Source organism: Microcaecilia unicolor, chromosome 3, assembly GCF_901765095.1.
Source record: "Microcaecilia unicolor chromosome 3, aMicUni1.1, whole genome shotgun sequence".
Taxonomy (NCBI): Eukaryota; Metazoa; Chordata; class Amphibia; order Gymnophiona; family Siphonopidae; genus Microcaecilia; species Microcaecilia unicolor.
Window position 1 is genome coordinate 184591029 of NC_044033.1, and position 16273 is coordinate 184607301.

At 44.8% G+C, this 16273-nt stretch overlaps 1 protein-coding gene across 1 annotated transcript in view; it reads left to right on the plus strand.

The window, feature by feature from the left end:
- CDK2 (cyclin dependent kinase 2) overlaps positions 1-15784 on the plus strand; it is a 115963-nt gene extending 100179 nt beyond the window's left edge. The window contains 3 exon segments of the mRNA XM_030196740.1: positions 14089-14248; positions 14251-14291; positions 14605-15784. Coding sequence (XP_030052600.1) covers positions 14089-14248; positions 14251-14291; positions 14605-14709 — 306 coding nt within the window. The 3' untranslated portion in view covers positions 14710-15784.
- Positions 15785-16273: the final 489 nt, after the last annotated feature.

The following is a 16273-nucleotide window of genomic DNA, read 5'->3' on the forward strand; positions in this document are numbered from 1 at the left end:
GCGCCTTGTATTTCAAGCCTTGCAATTAGGAAGTGGAGGTTGAGGAAGTTCGGGATGATCTTTTAGCGTTTCTGGGTGGTAAGTCTATTAAATCAGACATGTAGACTGGGGCTTCACCGTGAATGATTTTGTGGACTAATGTGCATACTTTAAAAGTAATGCGTTCTTTGAGTGGGAGCCAGTGTAGCTTCTCTCATAAGAGTTTGCACTTCATATTTTGGTTTTCCGAAGATGAGTCTGGCTGCTGTATTCTGGGCTGTTTGAAGTTTCCTCAGTATATGCTCTTTGCAACCTGCGTATAGTGAGTTGCAGTAGTCCAGATGGCTGAGTACGAGGGATTGCACTAGGCTCCGAAAGACGGATCTTGGGAAGAATGGTCTTATTCTTTTCAGTTTCCACATGCAGTAGAACATCTTTTGGTTGTGTTGTTTGCATGAGTTTTGAGTGTTAGGTGGCGGTCGATAGTGACTCCAAGGATTTTTAACGTTTCTGAGATTGGAAGGTTTAGTTTTGGTGTGTTTATAGCGGTGAATTCATTTGTGTTGTACTGGGAAGTGAGTATCAGGCATGGAGTTTTTTCTGCATTTAGTTTCAAGCGAAATGCATCTGCCCATGTGTTCATGCTGTGTAGACTTTGGTTGATTTCATTGAAGATTTCTTTAATATCTTGTTTGAAAGGGATGTATATTGTTACATCATCGGCGTATATATATGGGTTGAGGTTATGGTTTGATAGGAGTTTTGCCAAGGGGATCATCATTAGGTTGAAAATGGTTGGTGAGAGGGGTGATCCTTGTGGTACTCCACATTCAGGTGTCCATGCAGCAGACGTTGTGAATTCGATGTGACTTGATATGACACGCTGGGTAGGAACCCTTGAACCAGTTTAGGACATTTCCTCCAATGCCAAAATATTCAAGTATGTGTAATAGGATTTCGTGGTCAACCATGTCGAAGGCACTTGACATGTCAAATTGTAGGAGGAGTATATTGTTGCCGGTTGCAATCATTTGTTTAAATTTAGTCATAAGGGTAATTAATACTGTTTTCTGTGCTGTGATTCGACCGGAATCCTGATTGAGCATCATGCAGTATTGAGTGTTTGTTTAGATAGTTTGTGAGTGTTTAGTTACCATTCCTTCCGGTTATTTTGGTTATTAGTGGTATGGATGCTACTGGTCTGTAGCTGGTTATTTCGCTTGCGCTTTTCTTTGTATCTTTGGGTATTGGGGTGAGTAAAATTTTTCCTTTTCTTTAGGGAAAAGTCCGTTTTGTAGCAGGAAGTTTACGTGGTTCGTTAGGTCTATTAGAATTGTTGAGGGAGCTGATTTCATGAGGTTGTTTGGGCATATGTCTAGTTGCAGGGGATTTGGCAAATCTTTTAGTGTTTCAGAGATGAGGTCTTCTGATATTAGTTCGAATTCGGTCCAAGTTCTGTCTGCTGGGTATGTTCCGTCTTCTGGGTCTAAAACAGTCTAGAAGTGTGGCGTATTCAATAGGGCTGGCGGGTATTTTAAGTCGTAGTTTATAATTTTCTCCTTGAAGTATTTCGCAAGGTGTCAACATCTGGTATGTCTTTGCTGTTGTTTGTAACTGATGTGGTATCTAATAGTTTGTTCACAAGGTAAAAGAGTTTGTGTGTCTTTGTAATTTGGTCCTATTATTGTTTTGTAATGTAGTCTTTTAGTCTGTTTTATGGTATATTTGTATTTCCTCCGAAGTAGTTTCCAGGCATTTAGTGTTTGTTCATCTCTCTTTTTGTTCCATAGGCGTTCTAGTTTCCTGGACTTGTGTTTTAAGTTTTTTTCAGCTCTTCGGTGAACCATGGGTTTGATTTTTCCTGTGTGATGTTCTGGTTTGGATTGGGGGCGATTTTGTCTAATGTTGTTGTACATAAATCGTCCCATTCTTGGAGGAATGGATGGTGTCAGCATTGGTGACCATTCGTTCTGGTAGATCTGTTGCCAGAATGTTATGGGGTCTATTTTCCTCTCGTGGTGTATGTTGTTTGCTCATGTTATGATGTGTTTTATGTGTGTTTTTCTCCAGTAGAGAGAGACATTTGCTTTATGGTGGTCTGACCATATTGGTGGTGTCCATCTGTGTCAGTAAGTATGATAGTAGAGTCCGGGTCAAATTTGTGTGTTATGATGTCTTATGTGTGTCCTTTTTAGTGTGTTGGTTGCGTGTTGGTTGCATGCAGGTCCCAGAGTTTTAGGAATTCTTTGCATTCTCGTGTGCCTGTTGAGGTGTCATCTTCAAGGTGTAGGTTGATGTCTCCTATTATAAGGATGTTTGAGGCAGATACACATGTATTCGGGATGAAAGTCCATTAGTTGTGTTTGGGAGTCTTGCCATTTTCCTGGTGGTCTGTAGAATAGGATTACGTTAAGGTGTCCTATTAGGTTTGGATGATTAATTCTTGTCGAGGCAATTTCAAGTTGTGGTGAGGTAGATTCACCCATGGTTGTGATGGTGAATTTGGGTTTGTAAATTATGGGTATTCCCGCCCTTCTTTTTCCATTTCTTGTCCAGTGGGTGATTTGGTATTCTGGTGGGCATGTTTCTAAGGGTGGCGGGGTCTGTGGGGCTGTGGAAACCAGGTTTCTGTGATAATAGAAGGTTCTAAATTATCTGTGGTGATCCAGTCTAGTATATCTACTGAGTTGCTTACTGCTGATCTTGCATTGATGTATCCTAGTTGGATTGAGCGGTATGGTTCTGTGGGAGGTTCGTTGTGTTTATTTTTATTAGTTGTCTGTTTCTTCGATGGTTGAATTTGTTGTTGTTGTTGTTTTTCTCTTTTTGTTGGTGGTGGTCATGTCCGGGGATTATTCCTTTTGGTTGGTTATTGTGTCTTTGGTTTGGTGAGTTGTTAAAAGGTTGTACACAGGGTTGGTGTATTGTGGGTGGTTTGTTATGGATGTTCTTTTAGAGTGGGCATTGTGTGTATGTGAGTGCTGTATGATTTGTGAGTTATGGGTGGTGGTTGTCTGAGTTGTGGGTTGTGTTTTGCGTGTAGGAGTAGGGTGAGACAATGAATGGTTAGGAGTGTTTTACTGGTATTCATATCTGTGTTAAGACCCACACAATTGGTGCATTGGATGCAGTGAGAATTTGGAAGGCGTGACTTTTGGCTCTTTGAAGGCTAGACCATCAACTTTGGCACCTACGGCATGACCTCCATGGCTGCTGTGACTTCAGCACCACTGGGAGTGCACCAGTATTGAGTGGGTCTCCACCTGCCTCGACACGGAGCACTATTAGCAGGCCCCAGGACCTGTCAGCATTGGACCCATATGGATTTGGAGGTGTCCTCATTTGGCATCGGGGGAAGCCTAAGTATCGATCTTCCTTGATGCATGGTGCTGGGAGTACCGGTACATCAGTACCTCCGATACCCGAGAAGTGCCGGCGCAAGGATGTGTACTCCCCCTCAGCGCAAATCACTGAGCGACCCGGTTCCTGACCGCGGTTTGGCACCCACATCTACTCAGACTGCCACTTCTGGCTCCCATGCCTTTCCGATGCCCAGTTATGCTCCAGGAGGAGCTGGCGCAGTTGCTTCAGGGGGCTTCTGCTTTGGCATCGAGGATACTTGCACCACTGCTGGAACAGTGCCAGTGCCACTGCTGGAACAGTGCCAGTGCCTAGATCTTCTACGCTGGTACCTTACAGGGTGTCATCATTATCCAGGCAGGCATTGGGGGAGGAAACTTCCCTGGAGTCTGAGAGTAGGACTGCCGTTCAACTCCTCAGAGTGTGGACATGGTTCCACCAGAGCAAAGTCAGCACAGACTCATTCACCTGCTCCTGAGTATGGTGAAGAGTTTGATTGGGACTGCTCATGGGAGTCAGTTAAGGATCCACATTACTTCTTGGAGGAGGAGTCATATGGAATTCCATCTGATCCCTCTCTTCTAGAGAGATGGAAATCTCAACCAGAGATGCTTTTTTTTCACCAGTTTTGTGAAGGAGTTGGCAGTGGCTGTCCCATTTAAGTTGGAGACAGAGGAGGAGCCCAGAGCAGAGATGTTGTCTGTTCTGGGCTATAAGTCTCCTAAGGAAGAGGTCACAATACCATTGCACCCTATCTTTGAGGACGTACTGTTGAAGAACTAGGAGTCTCCCCTCACAGTGCAGGTCACACCTAAGAAGGTAGATATGCAGTATCATATCTAGAAGGCTCCTAGATTGAGAAGGTATGGTGGTCGAATCTGCTCTCAAACTGCCCAAGAGTTCTCGGTCTCATGCCTCAGCGCCCCCAGGCTGGATGGCTAGAACTTCGATTAATTTAGGAGGAGACTTTCAGCCTCAATACTTGTTGCCTGAATTCAGTCCTACCAGCTCTACAAGAGCCTTTATATTATGAGTCTTTGGTGAACAGTACACTGATTCTGGTGGACTCTTCTCCCTTCGGACAGGACGTAGAGCTTTGCTAGGTGGCCAACAAGCAGATTGAGTGTAGGCATTATCTGGCCAGGGGCACCTATGATACTTTTGATGTTACATCCAGGTTCTGCTGGAATGGGTGTGGGGACGTGCAGACTCTCATGCTTCATGTCCTCTGACTTGGAACCAGCAGTGCGTGAGAGGTTGTCGGATGTTAGGTGCTTAGGGGACAAGTTGTTTGTAGAGAAAGTGGAAGAGTTTGCTGACCTCATTAAAAAGCATACAGATACTATCCACTCTCTATCTCTCTCTCTCTTAGCGTACTCCATCTACATCATCTTCTGCAAGATTTTCGACCGGGTCTAGATGACAGACCTACTAGTTTCAAAGGCATAAGTACCCACCTCACACTCTTTCACTTGGGTGACTCAGGCCCCAGCATCCCAGGCCTCGCCAAACCTGTTTCTCAGAAGTCCCATCCAGCTCCCCCAGTCAAAGGCAGGGCAAGGGTTATTGACTGGCTCCAGTAGAGCGTAGCCGCTCAAAAAAGTATCCATCCTGGATGGACCTTCCGGTTGGAGGGAGCTTTTTTTTTTTTTTTTTTTACCAACACAGATGGCCCTTTGTAACCTCCAACCGGTGGGCTCTTTGTATAGTCCATCTCAGGTATGCACTGAATTGACATCCGAGACCTCTAAATTGCCCATCGAGAGCATTGTTCATTAGTTGTCAGCACAAGTAGGTACTTGTGGATGAAATCTCTGCCCTTTTACAGGCCTGAGCAGTCGAACTCTTACACCAGGGAAAGAAGGGGATTCTATTTTCAGGTACTTCTTGAGACTAAAAAACAAGGGGATACTGGCCCATCCTAGACCCTAAGGACCTGACCAAATTCCTAGTCAAAAGTTCAGGATGCTTTCCCTGGGCAGCCACCTTACTCAATTCAGGAAAATGACTGGCTATGCTCTCTGGACTTAAAAGGATGCCTATACCCACATTTTGGTACTCCCAAGTCACAGGAAGTATCTCAGATTACGAGTGGGAAATACCGAGGACACTGCAGCTTATAACTATAACATATGGGTAATGTGGAGCCTGCATTGCTGATCAAGAGCTTGAAACGAGCTTAAAAGAGGTCATTGCGCTGTGAGATGTGCCTCCACTGCTCATGCACGAGTGCCTTCCTGCCCCCCTGCAAGAGCATGGGACCAGCTGAGGAGAGGATGCGTTTTCCACTTCTCACAGCTGGTTCCAACAGTGGTCTTTTTTGCCTTTCTTTTTCTTTTACAATACCTCTCTCGGCGTTTGCCTTTATTTTATTTCTTCCCGTATTTTTTATATTATTTTTTGCCTTTTTTTTCTTTGTTTAACCGCACTTGTTAGACCGCATTTATTTCTGCGCTCTGGTCAAATTTTCCCTCCTGTTTTCTGGTGCTTTCCCCTTTTTTTTTAGCACCATTGAGTCTTTTGATTTGACCACTGTTGTTTGTCCTTACATGTCATTGAAGGTTTCCAGTGACTTCAAGTGCTGCACTTGGTGCAACAGGACCATCTCTGGCAAAGACACCCATTCTCTGTGTCTACAGTGTTTAGGGCCTGTATTCTCTGTCTTTGTATGAGGAAAACACAGTTGGCCAAAGAGGCTTGGAAGGAAAAGATTTTTCTAGTCTAGTCCAAAACCTCAAAGCCTGTGTCTGCATCAATGTCTTAGGCGTCAATATTGGCATTAGGTGTATCGGTCCATAAGGCTGTGAGACGTTTGCACACTAGGAATGACTGTGCATCGAGTTGGGTCTCCACCTACCTTTATGCAGGCCCCATGGGACCAGTCCCAACTCCAAGGCAGCACAAAGGACTCTATGTTGTCCTCTTGGCATTGGGGAGCATCAATGCCAGGCATCAGCATAAATTTCCCTCGATTTGTGCTGGGAGCACTGGGTGCACAAGAGTTTCACCAGTCCCTGTGAAGCGTTGACGCCATGAAGACCACTCCCCCGCATATAGTAGGTGCCCATGCATTGGTTTCCACACAGCCAGGACCTGCTTCAACCTTGCAGATTCAGCATCCCACTTCTACATCAGCATCCCAGCCTCTCCTGATGTCGGCCCTCCAGTGCCTCTGGGTCTTGCTCCCTGAGCTGTTGATAGGGGTTCTTGCAAAGTGCACGGCATCTGGGTTGCTTATGCCAGCCTGCGGTGAGGTCTCTGACACCAATGCTGCTTGCGTTCTCAGCGTTCGACTGCCACGCGTGTTGGTACACCCTCGACTTCAGTGGAGGAAGTTTCGCTGGAGTCGAGGCCGGTGCCAACATTTCGATGCCCCTCTTCATCGAGGTGGGCTCAGTCTCAGCCCTCCCACAAGGAGATCTTGGCTGACACCGATAAGTACTCATGGGACTCGGAAGAGGATCTACTGTACTTCTGCATCCCATATGATCCCTCTCCTCCGCAGGAAAGGAGGAAGTCTCTACCTGAGAGCCTTTCCTTCCCGTGAAAGAGATGGCATCTGCCATCCCAATTCCTTTGGGAGTGGAGAACGATCCCAGGGCTAAGATGTTTAAGGTCCTGAACTATGACTCTCCTCCTAGGGAGGCTGTGACAGTCTTGCTTATGAGATCATATGGGATGTTCAAGTGAAGAACTGGGGAGTACTCTCTGTCCCTCTCCTCCCCAAGAAGGTTGACACCCATGTACTGGATTCAGTCTTCCTTTGGGTTTGATAGGCTGGTGGTAGAATGTGTGCTCAAAAGGGCCAGGAGTTCAAGGGACTATGCTTTGGTGACCCCTGGCAGAAAAGCAAGAACCCTGGATTCTTTTGGGCAGAAGATGTATGAGGCCTCCATGCTCATCTCCCATATCCAATTGTACCAGCTCTACATGAGCCTGTACTTGCCATTCTTGCCAGATTTGGCAGGACTCTCTCCCACCGGAGCAGGCTGAATCTGTTCACCAGGTGGTCAAGCAGCAGAAGGCGTGTTGTAAGTTCTTGGTCAGGGCAAGAACACCTTTGATATGGCCTCTAGGATCTCTGCCCAGAGTATAGTGATGTGCAGGACGCGTTTCTCTGACTTGGACCAGGTAGTCCAGCAGAGATTGATGGATGCCATGTGCTGGGAGGGGGAAAATCTTTCTGGAGAGAAGGTGGAGAAGGTTGCTGACCTCATCAAGAAATACCATTAATACCATAGATTCTCTCTCCCACTGGGCGCCTTCTGCACCTGCCTCCTCTAACAGGTTTTTTGGCAATTCAGACAAGTAAATATTATTCGCAGAGGCGTAGGTACATCCCTTCTGAGCAGGCTGAACCCTAGCGTGCTCGTTCTCGTCAACATGGCTTCCCTGTCAAAGCAGGGGGCGAGCTTTTGACTGGCTTCAGCCGAGCATAGCCCGCTGTAAAAGTGACTGTCCTGGACAACTTGCTGGTCAAGGGGAGGCTGAAGTTTTACCAAGAAAGGTGGCTCCTTGTAACCTCTGGTGGGTTCTTCAAATATTCCATCTCGGTTATGCCCTGTATTGGCTACAGAGACCACCAGATTGCCCTCAGAGAGCACATCACTTCAGCTCTCAGCACAGTAGGTACTTGCAGAGGAACTCTCTCTGTCCTTCTTAAGGCCCGTACAGTCGAATCCATTCCTCCAGGGGAAGAAAGGAAGGGACTCTATTCCAGGTACTTATTGTGCAAAAGAAAATGGGGGATATGCATCCCATCCTCGACCTAAGAGGCCTGAACAAATTCCTGGTGAAAGAAAAGTTCAGGATGGTTTCCTTGGGCACCTGCTTACCATGCTTCAGGAAACGAGGTGACTCTGGTCTATGGATTAAAGGAGCTTATTCTCATATCCCGATACTTCCAGCTCCACAGGAAGTATTTTCGGTTTCAGCTGGGGACGCGTCACTTCCAGCATCGAGTTAAGTGTCACGTTGACTCCCAGTGTTTTCACCAAATGTCTTTGCAGTAGTCGCAGCATCGCTACGCAGACTGGAAGTCCATGTTATCCATGTGTATCCCTATCTCAGCGACTGACTGGTGAAGAGCACGTTGCACGATGGTGCTCAGGAGTCCATGCAGAGGATTATTCGGGTGTTGGATCCTGCTAAGGTTCATGTTAAACTGCCCCATCTGCTCCTTGTTCAGTGATTGGAATTCATTAGCGCCCTGCTAGACACTCAGCAGGCTCGTGCTTTTTTCCTGTGCAAAGCTGTGGTGTGGTCTCCAGTTCACATGTTTGCATAGGTCCAATTGACCACTGGTGGTGGTTTTTGGTGAGCCTGGTAGCTAGATTCCCGTATGTGAGAATTATAGGCCTGCTTGTTCCCAGAGAAGGTGAAGATACAGGAGGCCTTATATTCTCTCATACCCTCCCACTTCCCCTTGGAGTTGTTTCCTTTTTTTAATGCTTTATATTATACTGCTGGTCCTGCGCTCGCGCGGCAGATGGGAAGGCAGTCACTGATGCGCGGTGGAGCATGTCTTGTGCTCAAAGACCTATTTTAAAAGCTTGTTACAAGCTCCGAACCGGCAATGTGGACTCTGCTTTACCCATATGTGAGAATATAAGGCTTGCTGTCCTCTGAGAATACCTGCTACAGGTAAGTATCTCTTCTCTCTAATACTATCGCATTCTGTCTTTTGGCCTAGCGTCTGGTGGTAGTCGCAGTGTATCTTCGCAGACTGGGAATGTATGTATTTCCCTATCTGGATGATTGGCTGGTCAAGAGCACATCTCAAGATGAAGCCAAGGAGTCAATGAGGATGACTATTACTACTACTACTATTTAGCATTTCTATAGCGCTGCAAGGCGTACACAGCGCTGCACAAACATAGAAGACAGTCCCTGCTCAAAGAGCTTACAATCTAATAGACAAAAAATAAAGTAATCAAATCAATTAATGTGTACAGGAAGGGGGAGAGGAGGGTAGGTGGAGGCGAGTGGATACAAATGGTTACGAGTCAAAAGCAATGTTAGAGGTGGACTTTCAGTCTAGATTTAAAGGTGGCCAAGGATGGGGTAAGACGTAGGGGCTCAGGAAGTTTATTCCAGGCGTAAGGTGCAGTGAGACAGAAGGCGCGAAGTCTGGAGTTGGCAGTAGTGGAGAAGGGAACAGATAAGGATTTATCCAGGGAACGGAGTGCACGGGAAGGGGCGTAGGGAAGGACGAGTGTGGAGAGATACTGGGGAGCAGCAGAGTGAATACATTTATAGGTTAGTAGAAGAAGTTTGAACAGGATGCGAAAACGGATAGGGAGCCAGTGAAGCGACTTGATGAGAGGGGTAGTATGAGTAAAGCGACCCTGGCGGAAGATGAGACGGGCAGCAGAGTTTTGAACCGATTGGAGAGGGGAGAGGTGACTAAGTGGGAGGCCAGCAAGAAGCAGATTGCAGTAGTCTAAACGAGAGGTGACAAGGGTGTGGATGAGGGTTTTGGTAGAGTGCTCGGAAAGAAAGGGGCGGATTTTACGGATGTTGTAAAGAAAGAAACGACAGGGCGATCTGCTGGATATGAGCAGAGAAGGCGAGAGAAGAGTCAGACTATTCAGATGTTGGAGCTACTGGGGTTTATCAATTACCCCAAGTCCCACCTACAACCAGTTCATCAATTGGAGTATGTAGGATAGCCCTATTAGATACAGTGCAGGCAGGCTCGGATCCTTCTATCCTTAAGCGAGAGTGGATATCTTGGTAACGCTTGCCTCACAGGTCCGCAGCAGCCAGCGGGTTTCAGGTGGGCAAATGTTGAGACTGATAGTCCACATGGCCTCCACTGCGTGTCACTTCCATGGCATGGCTCCACTTGAGAACGGCCCAGTGGACTTTAGCTTCCCAGTGGTTTCCAGCGACAGGGAACCTAACAGATATCATCCACATACCACCACAACAGTCACACACTCTTCTCTGGTGGACAATTGATCCAGTTCAACTCTGGGACTTCCATTGCACATTCTACCGCTGTGGGAGGTATTGACAACAGATGCATCCAGCCTGGATTGGGGAGCTCTGTAGATGGTAGCTCCAGACTAGCCTTGGCATCCATGGTACAGGGATCTCAGAGGGATTTTTAGTGGGGGATTCCCTGGTTCTTCCAGTAAGGGAGAAACTGCTGGTGCAGGGAGTGGAGCGCATACTGAATCCATCTTGATTTTGTATTCCCCCCCCCCCCCCAGGTTACAGGCAACCTTTTGGGCTGCAAGTAGTAGTCCACTTTCCAGACGTCCTCTTAGAGGAGGGATCCCTCAGCCTCCTTTCGTACCCTTCCCTTCCTAACAAAAGGAGGACAGTCTCCCTTTTAAGGAGATTGCCTTTAGTGGTTTTTGTCAAGGAGATGGCCAAGTCCATCCCATTTGAGTTAGAAACCAAGGATGAACCAAGGACTGAATTGTTGGCCATCCTCATGTTTGATTCCAAAGGATGCTGTGACAGTGCCTGTGCAGAGGATATTTAAAAAGGTGCGAATGAAGCACTAGGAGACTGCTCTCTGTACAACCTATACACAAGTAGGCTGACTCTCTATATAGATTCCATAAGGCTTCTGAATTTGAGAAGCTCCTGCATCCTCTCCATTCCACGGTGGTTGAATCACTTTCAAAAGAGCCAAGAGCTCCAAGACCCGCTCTCTGGTGCCCCCCAGGGAGGGAGGCTCAGACATTGGAGTGTTTTGGGTGAAAGTGAATGCTATGCTCACTTCCACATAAATTCTTACCAGCTGTTCATAAGCATGCACTTTCAGAACTTAGTGAGTAGTGTGGCATAGTTTGCATATATTCTAACTACAGAGAAGGCTGCAGAACTTTACCAGCTAATAGCCAAACAGGAGTGTAGAAAGATTGGGCAATCTATGATGCTTTTGATTTGGCGTCCAAGGTCTCTGCTATGGGTATTGAGATGTGCATATTCGCCTGTCTGCATGCCTCAGACCTAGACCTTGAGTTTCAGGAGAAACTGGCTGATGTTCCATGCCGGGGGGGGGGGGGGAGGGGAGCAAGGAGGCTGCCGACCTTTATCAAGAAGCAAACCGATACCATCAAATGACCTGTCCTGTTTCAATCGCCTCGTCTAGGAAGTACTCTTGCAAAGGCTTATTCTCAATGGCATTGGTTCCCTCCTCCCTTTCATCCATCTCAGGTTGCCCAGAGCTTGGGCTCTCGCTGCTGTATGTGGCAGTAGAGAGCTCAAAAGTCCTAGCTGGCTCCTCATTCAAAACAGGGAATGAGTTTTTGACTGACTCCAAGACTGTAGCCGTGCCGGATGGCCTACTAGTAGAAGGGAGGCTGACACCTTTTCCAAGAAAGGTGGCCCTCTTTAATGTTAGATCAGTGGCTTCTCAGAATAGTCTGCATGGCCTACAGCCTAGAATTGGAAACCATGCCACCAAATTGCCCACTAATAGCCTCAATATTGAGCTTTCAGCACCAGGAATTGCTTACACAGGAAGTCTTCCCTTTTACAGGCTCAAACGATCAAGATGTGCCACCAGGGGAAAAAGGAAACAGATTTTATTTCAAGTACTTCTGGTCACAAAATAGGGGTGGGGGGTCCATCCTAGAGCTAAGGGCCCTGGACAAATATCTGGCAAAACAAAGGTTCAGGATGATTTCCCTAGAGAGGGGAGTTTGGCTCTGAAGGACACTCATGACAGAAAAGTAGAGTTGCTACTCAAGCATTTGGTATTTTGACACTTATTATACTGGCTTTGGTCTGTGGCAGATTTCTCGAGCGTCCTTTTGCACTGGGTGTAGCAATTGCCGATGTTGCCTAAGATAGCTTAGTCGTAGTCTGGAGCAGCCTTCTGGCTATTATCCTGTATGATCTGGTCTGTACATGTTCAGTTAGTAGCCTTGGTAGTAGTAACTACAGGTGGCTTTGGCTCTGGTACTGGTTGACAAACTCAGCTTCCAAGTAGCAATTGAACAAGCTTCCTTTCAAAGTTGATGGTTGTTTGGAGAGGATCTGAGAAGCTCATGAAGTGCTTAGGGAAGGCTGATCCATAGCTGCTACCAAAGCATAAGGAAAAGTCTGCCATTCAGGGGCTAAGGATTGAAGCCAGTACCCCTAGGGTAAGCGGACTCCAGTTGTTTAGGGGGCAGAAGGGGTAGCCCTTTTTGTGGAGCCAGGAGGTCAAGAAAAATTGGTGCTGCCACCTCCTTCACTGCTACCCCCCCCCCCCCTACAAAGGTGCAGGTAGAAGGACATTTCTGCCTGTTCACCAGCAGTGGGGCCCTCATTACCTCTGACCAGTGGTTGTTGGGAAGTTGTTTGGCAGGGATACACTCTGGAATTTGCAGAACCTGTTTCAAATGCCTTTATGATAGTGCTTTCCAAATTGAGGGTTGTGACCCCCCAAATGGGGTTACACATGCCATATTTGGGTTTCTGACTTGGTAGGCACGACATAGGCATGTCATTGGACTTGCCTTGGTGAGGTTGCATGAGTTTCTGTGGCTGCTGTCATGGGGTCACAGATGGTAAAAGTTGGAACAGTGCTGCTTTATACAAAACCTTTTTTTTTTCTAAATAATTTATCTGCCAGTGATTCTGGTATATTCTGAGTGAAAATACATCAAAATCATATAATTGGGCTGCTACAAGTTTTAATTCAATTTAATCTGTTTACATCTAGCCCACTTTACCAGCAAGAGTTCTGGTGGGTTGCAGTACAATTGAAAAAAACAAAACCAAACCGCATACAATAAAATTAAACTAATCAAGCACATAAAATTGAGTTATCACAACAGCCTCTATGATAAGATTAACAGGCTAGTAACAATGAAGTCTTCCATTTGATGTGCCAAATCCATTCTCAAATAACCGTCTTCAACATGTAAACAGTATATAATTGCTTTCCTTTCTAATTTCAAGAGGTAGTATTCCATAGACAAGCTTTGTAGTTTGTCATTTTCTCAAGAATTTGTTTAACACTATTCTTGGAGAGAGAAGAGGAAGTTTATAAGTCTCAGAAAAGTGACTCAACCTCATAGGTGAATGAAAAGTTACATTAACATACATGATGGAGGTACACCATTTGCTAATATCACTGAGTGAGGTAGATTGCAAGAGGTGGTAATAAAAAATTATAGAATAAGCCTCAAAGCTCATAGAGCCATCTCCAAAGTTTGCACACAGCAAAGTACCAGGGGTAAGAGTTGCAACATTCTCATCATCAGCTTAATAAATTGCTATAGTCTGTTCCAAAGTGAAAAAGATGTGCATATAACAAATGCCAAAAAGGACAATCAGCTTAGCTTCTAAAGATAAGGGGGACACTCGATGCCGACACGTCTGCTATCTTCCCAGGTCCAAACGTCGAAACTTACATCACAGACACAGCATCCTCAAATTCGTCCACGTAATGCACATCCACAGTTCAATATACCATCAAGACATGGTTATTTTTTGGTATTGGTATACTATTAGTACTTTAAATAAATTCTAGTTTGAATACCCACTGTCCCTGAATGTAACTCGCCTTGGAAAAAGATGTGAGCTAAATGCTTAGAATTTAGCTGGTAAAGATTAATAAGGAATAGAATTGCTCTATCCCATATTTTATCACCTAGGACTATGTTTTATGAAACTTGAATTGTACTCAGTTGTTTTCCTGATAACACCTAGGTATATCAAATTAACAGTAATCAAAATGGTAACATCCATTATGTTTCATAGCACTAGTAAAAAGATGTAACGTTATTTACACTTCAGATCACCAGGAGAGCTCTGTTCCCCGGGGATTCAGAAATCGACCAGCTCTTCCGGATCTTTCGCACATTGGGGACTCCTGATGAGCTAGTGTGGCCAGGAGTTACCTCTATGCCAGACTACAAATCTTCCTTTCCCAAGTGGGCAAGACAGGATTTCAGTAAGTGGTTCCTCCGCTGGATGAAGATGGCCGAGACCTGTTGGCTGTGAGTACCTTACCATAGTGCCTGGTCTTTGTTTCTCATAGGAAAGTTGTTTACATCCCATTTGATGACAAACCTCAGGTTTATACCTACTATAAAACACGGAGTAGATATTTTAGAATCTTGGGCTACACCATTTAAGTGGGGAACGTTGCTTAGTCCCTTAGTAGTTGGGGCATAGGATGTAGAACTTCAGTCTAGTAGGTATGGGTGCTTTTCTGTGCTCTCCTGTACCTAAGTCTGTAATGTCGTAAACAAAAATGTTATCCATTACTTTTGCCCTTTTTGATTCTGAATTTTTATTTCTTTTTTTCAGCAAATGTTACACTATGACCCAAATAAGCGGATCTCTGCCAAGTCAGCACTTGGCCATGTATTTTTTCGTGATGTGACAAAGGCGATCCCTCACCTGCGACTGTGATTTGGACCTGGATAGTAAACAAAGTGCTTTCCTGCTCTTGAGTAGTCTTCCACCTCTGTGCCTTCCTTAGCTGAAAGTTAAGAACACTGAGAGCTGATGTTGTATACATAAAACATATAAACAGTGAGATCCTTGTCCGTTCCTCCCCAAATATACAGAATTTAGTAATGTTGCTCTTATAGTAAAAGTTTTACTGCCAGAATTTAAGCTTTACACAGAGACAGGTTTGCATATTTCTTGGTTTCCAAGCTCTACAATATGAATTTTACCAGCTTTAGGATTTAGTTACAAGGGCCTAGAAAAGAGAATTTGAAACTCTTTTTAAGAAGATCCTCTCAGCATGTTCGAAGAAGAGTAATTGCACAGATTTTGGGGTATATAATACATTAAAAAGTGTGTGGAGAAAGAGGCAAAAACTGAACCTTGGGTTCAAAATGATTTGTTTATAAAATTTGCTGAACTGTGTTAACTATCCAAGTTGTACAAAGAGGAGAGGGCAATGTCCTTGCATACTTTTTACAGAAGCAGCTGTGCCCTCTCGGAGCCTTGCAAGTGAGAAAAACCAAGAGTGATGAGGATGTCCTGTTCTGAATCCTCTTCTTTGCAAGGTGTACCACTATCCCCTTTTCAGTAAAAATACGAGTCCTCTTTGTTCATGCCCTGGGTTTGATACTAGAATATTCTGAAAGCTCAGCAGTGTGCCCTTTAATTGCACTGTGACCAGATTTGTGCAAGATCTTGTGGAAATATTGCTAGGTTTTGTGTGTGTTTTTTTTGTTTGTTTTTTTAACTTAGGTGATGTTTTCAAGGGTATAAGTTTGTCTCCTGAGGTTGGGGGTGGGGGGTGGGAGCTTAAATCTGATCGCAGTGAAATTCTACCTAGCTGTACTGGAATTTATTCTTTACTGGATGTTTTGAATGTTATATGGACAATAGAGAGACATAGAGGTCCAAAACTAGCACTTAATGGAAAAACAACAAAACGTATTAAAAATTCCAGAAATGGCTGTTTTCAAGGCATCATGATAGATTAGAAGTGCTGTGAAATTATTAGCAACACCTGCTTCTAGTTTCATAAAAAACATAGGAGCAAGTCAGTGAGAATGAAGAGCATTTTAAAGTTCTGTGTTGTAATAGAGGCATCATATAATCAGATGCTTGTTGCCTTATATGTATGATACTCTTAACTTATAAATACTGCACAAACTATAAGATTATTTCGGTGGAACCAGGGAGTGTGGTTAAGTTGGAAACAGGAATCTCTTCTGTCATTCTCATCTAAGAAAATATCTGATAGGACCAAGAGTGTTCTAATAGTCTCAAGTTTCTTGATGTGATTTATGGTAAGAGAGATCTATTGCATCCCCAAAGTACCAGAAACATTGAAGACCATGCATTTATAAAGCAATTCTATTGTTTCTTGCCTTAAAGTTAAACATGATCAGAAAATATTACATAGGCTTAAAGAATTTTGACATAAAAATAATGAAACAATGACTATGTGTATACATAAAGTATAAATTAAGCTGTTCAGGGAAAAATGTGTGTTGTAAGCCTTGTGTAT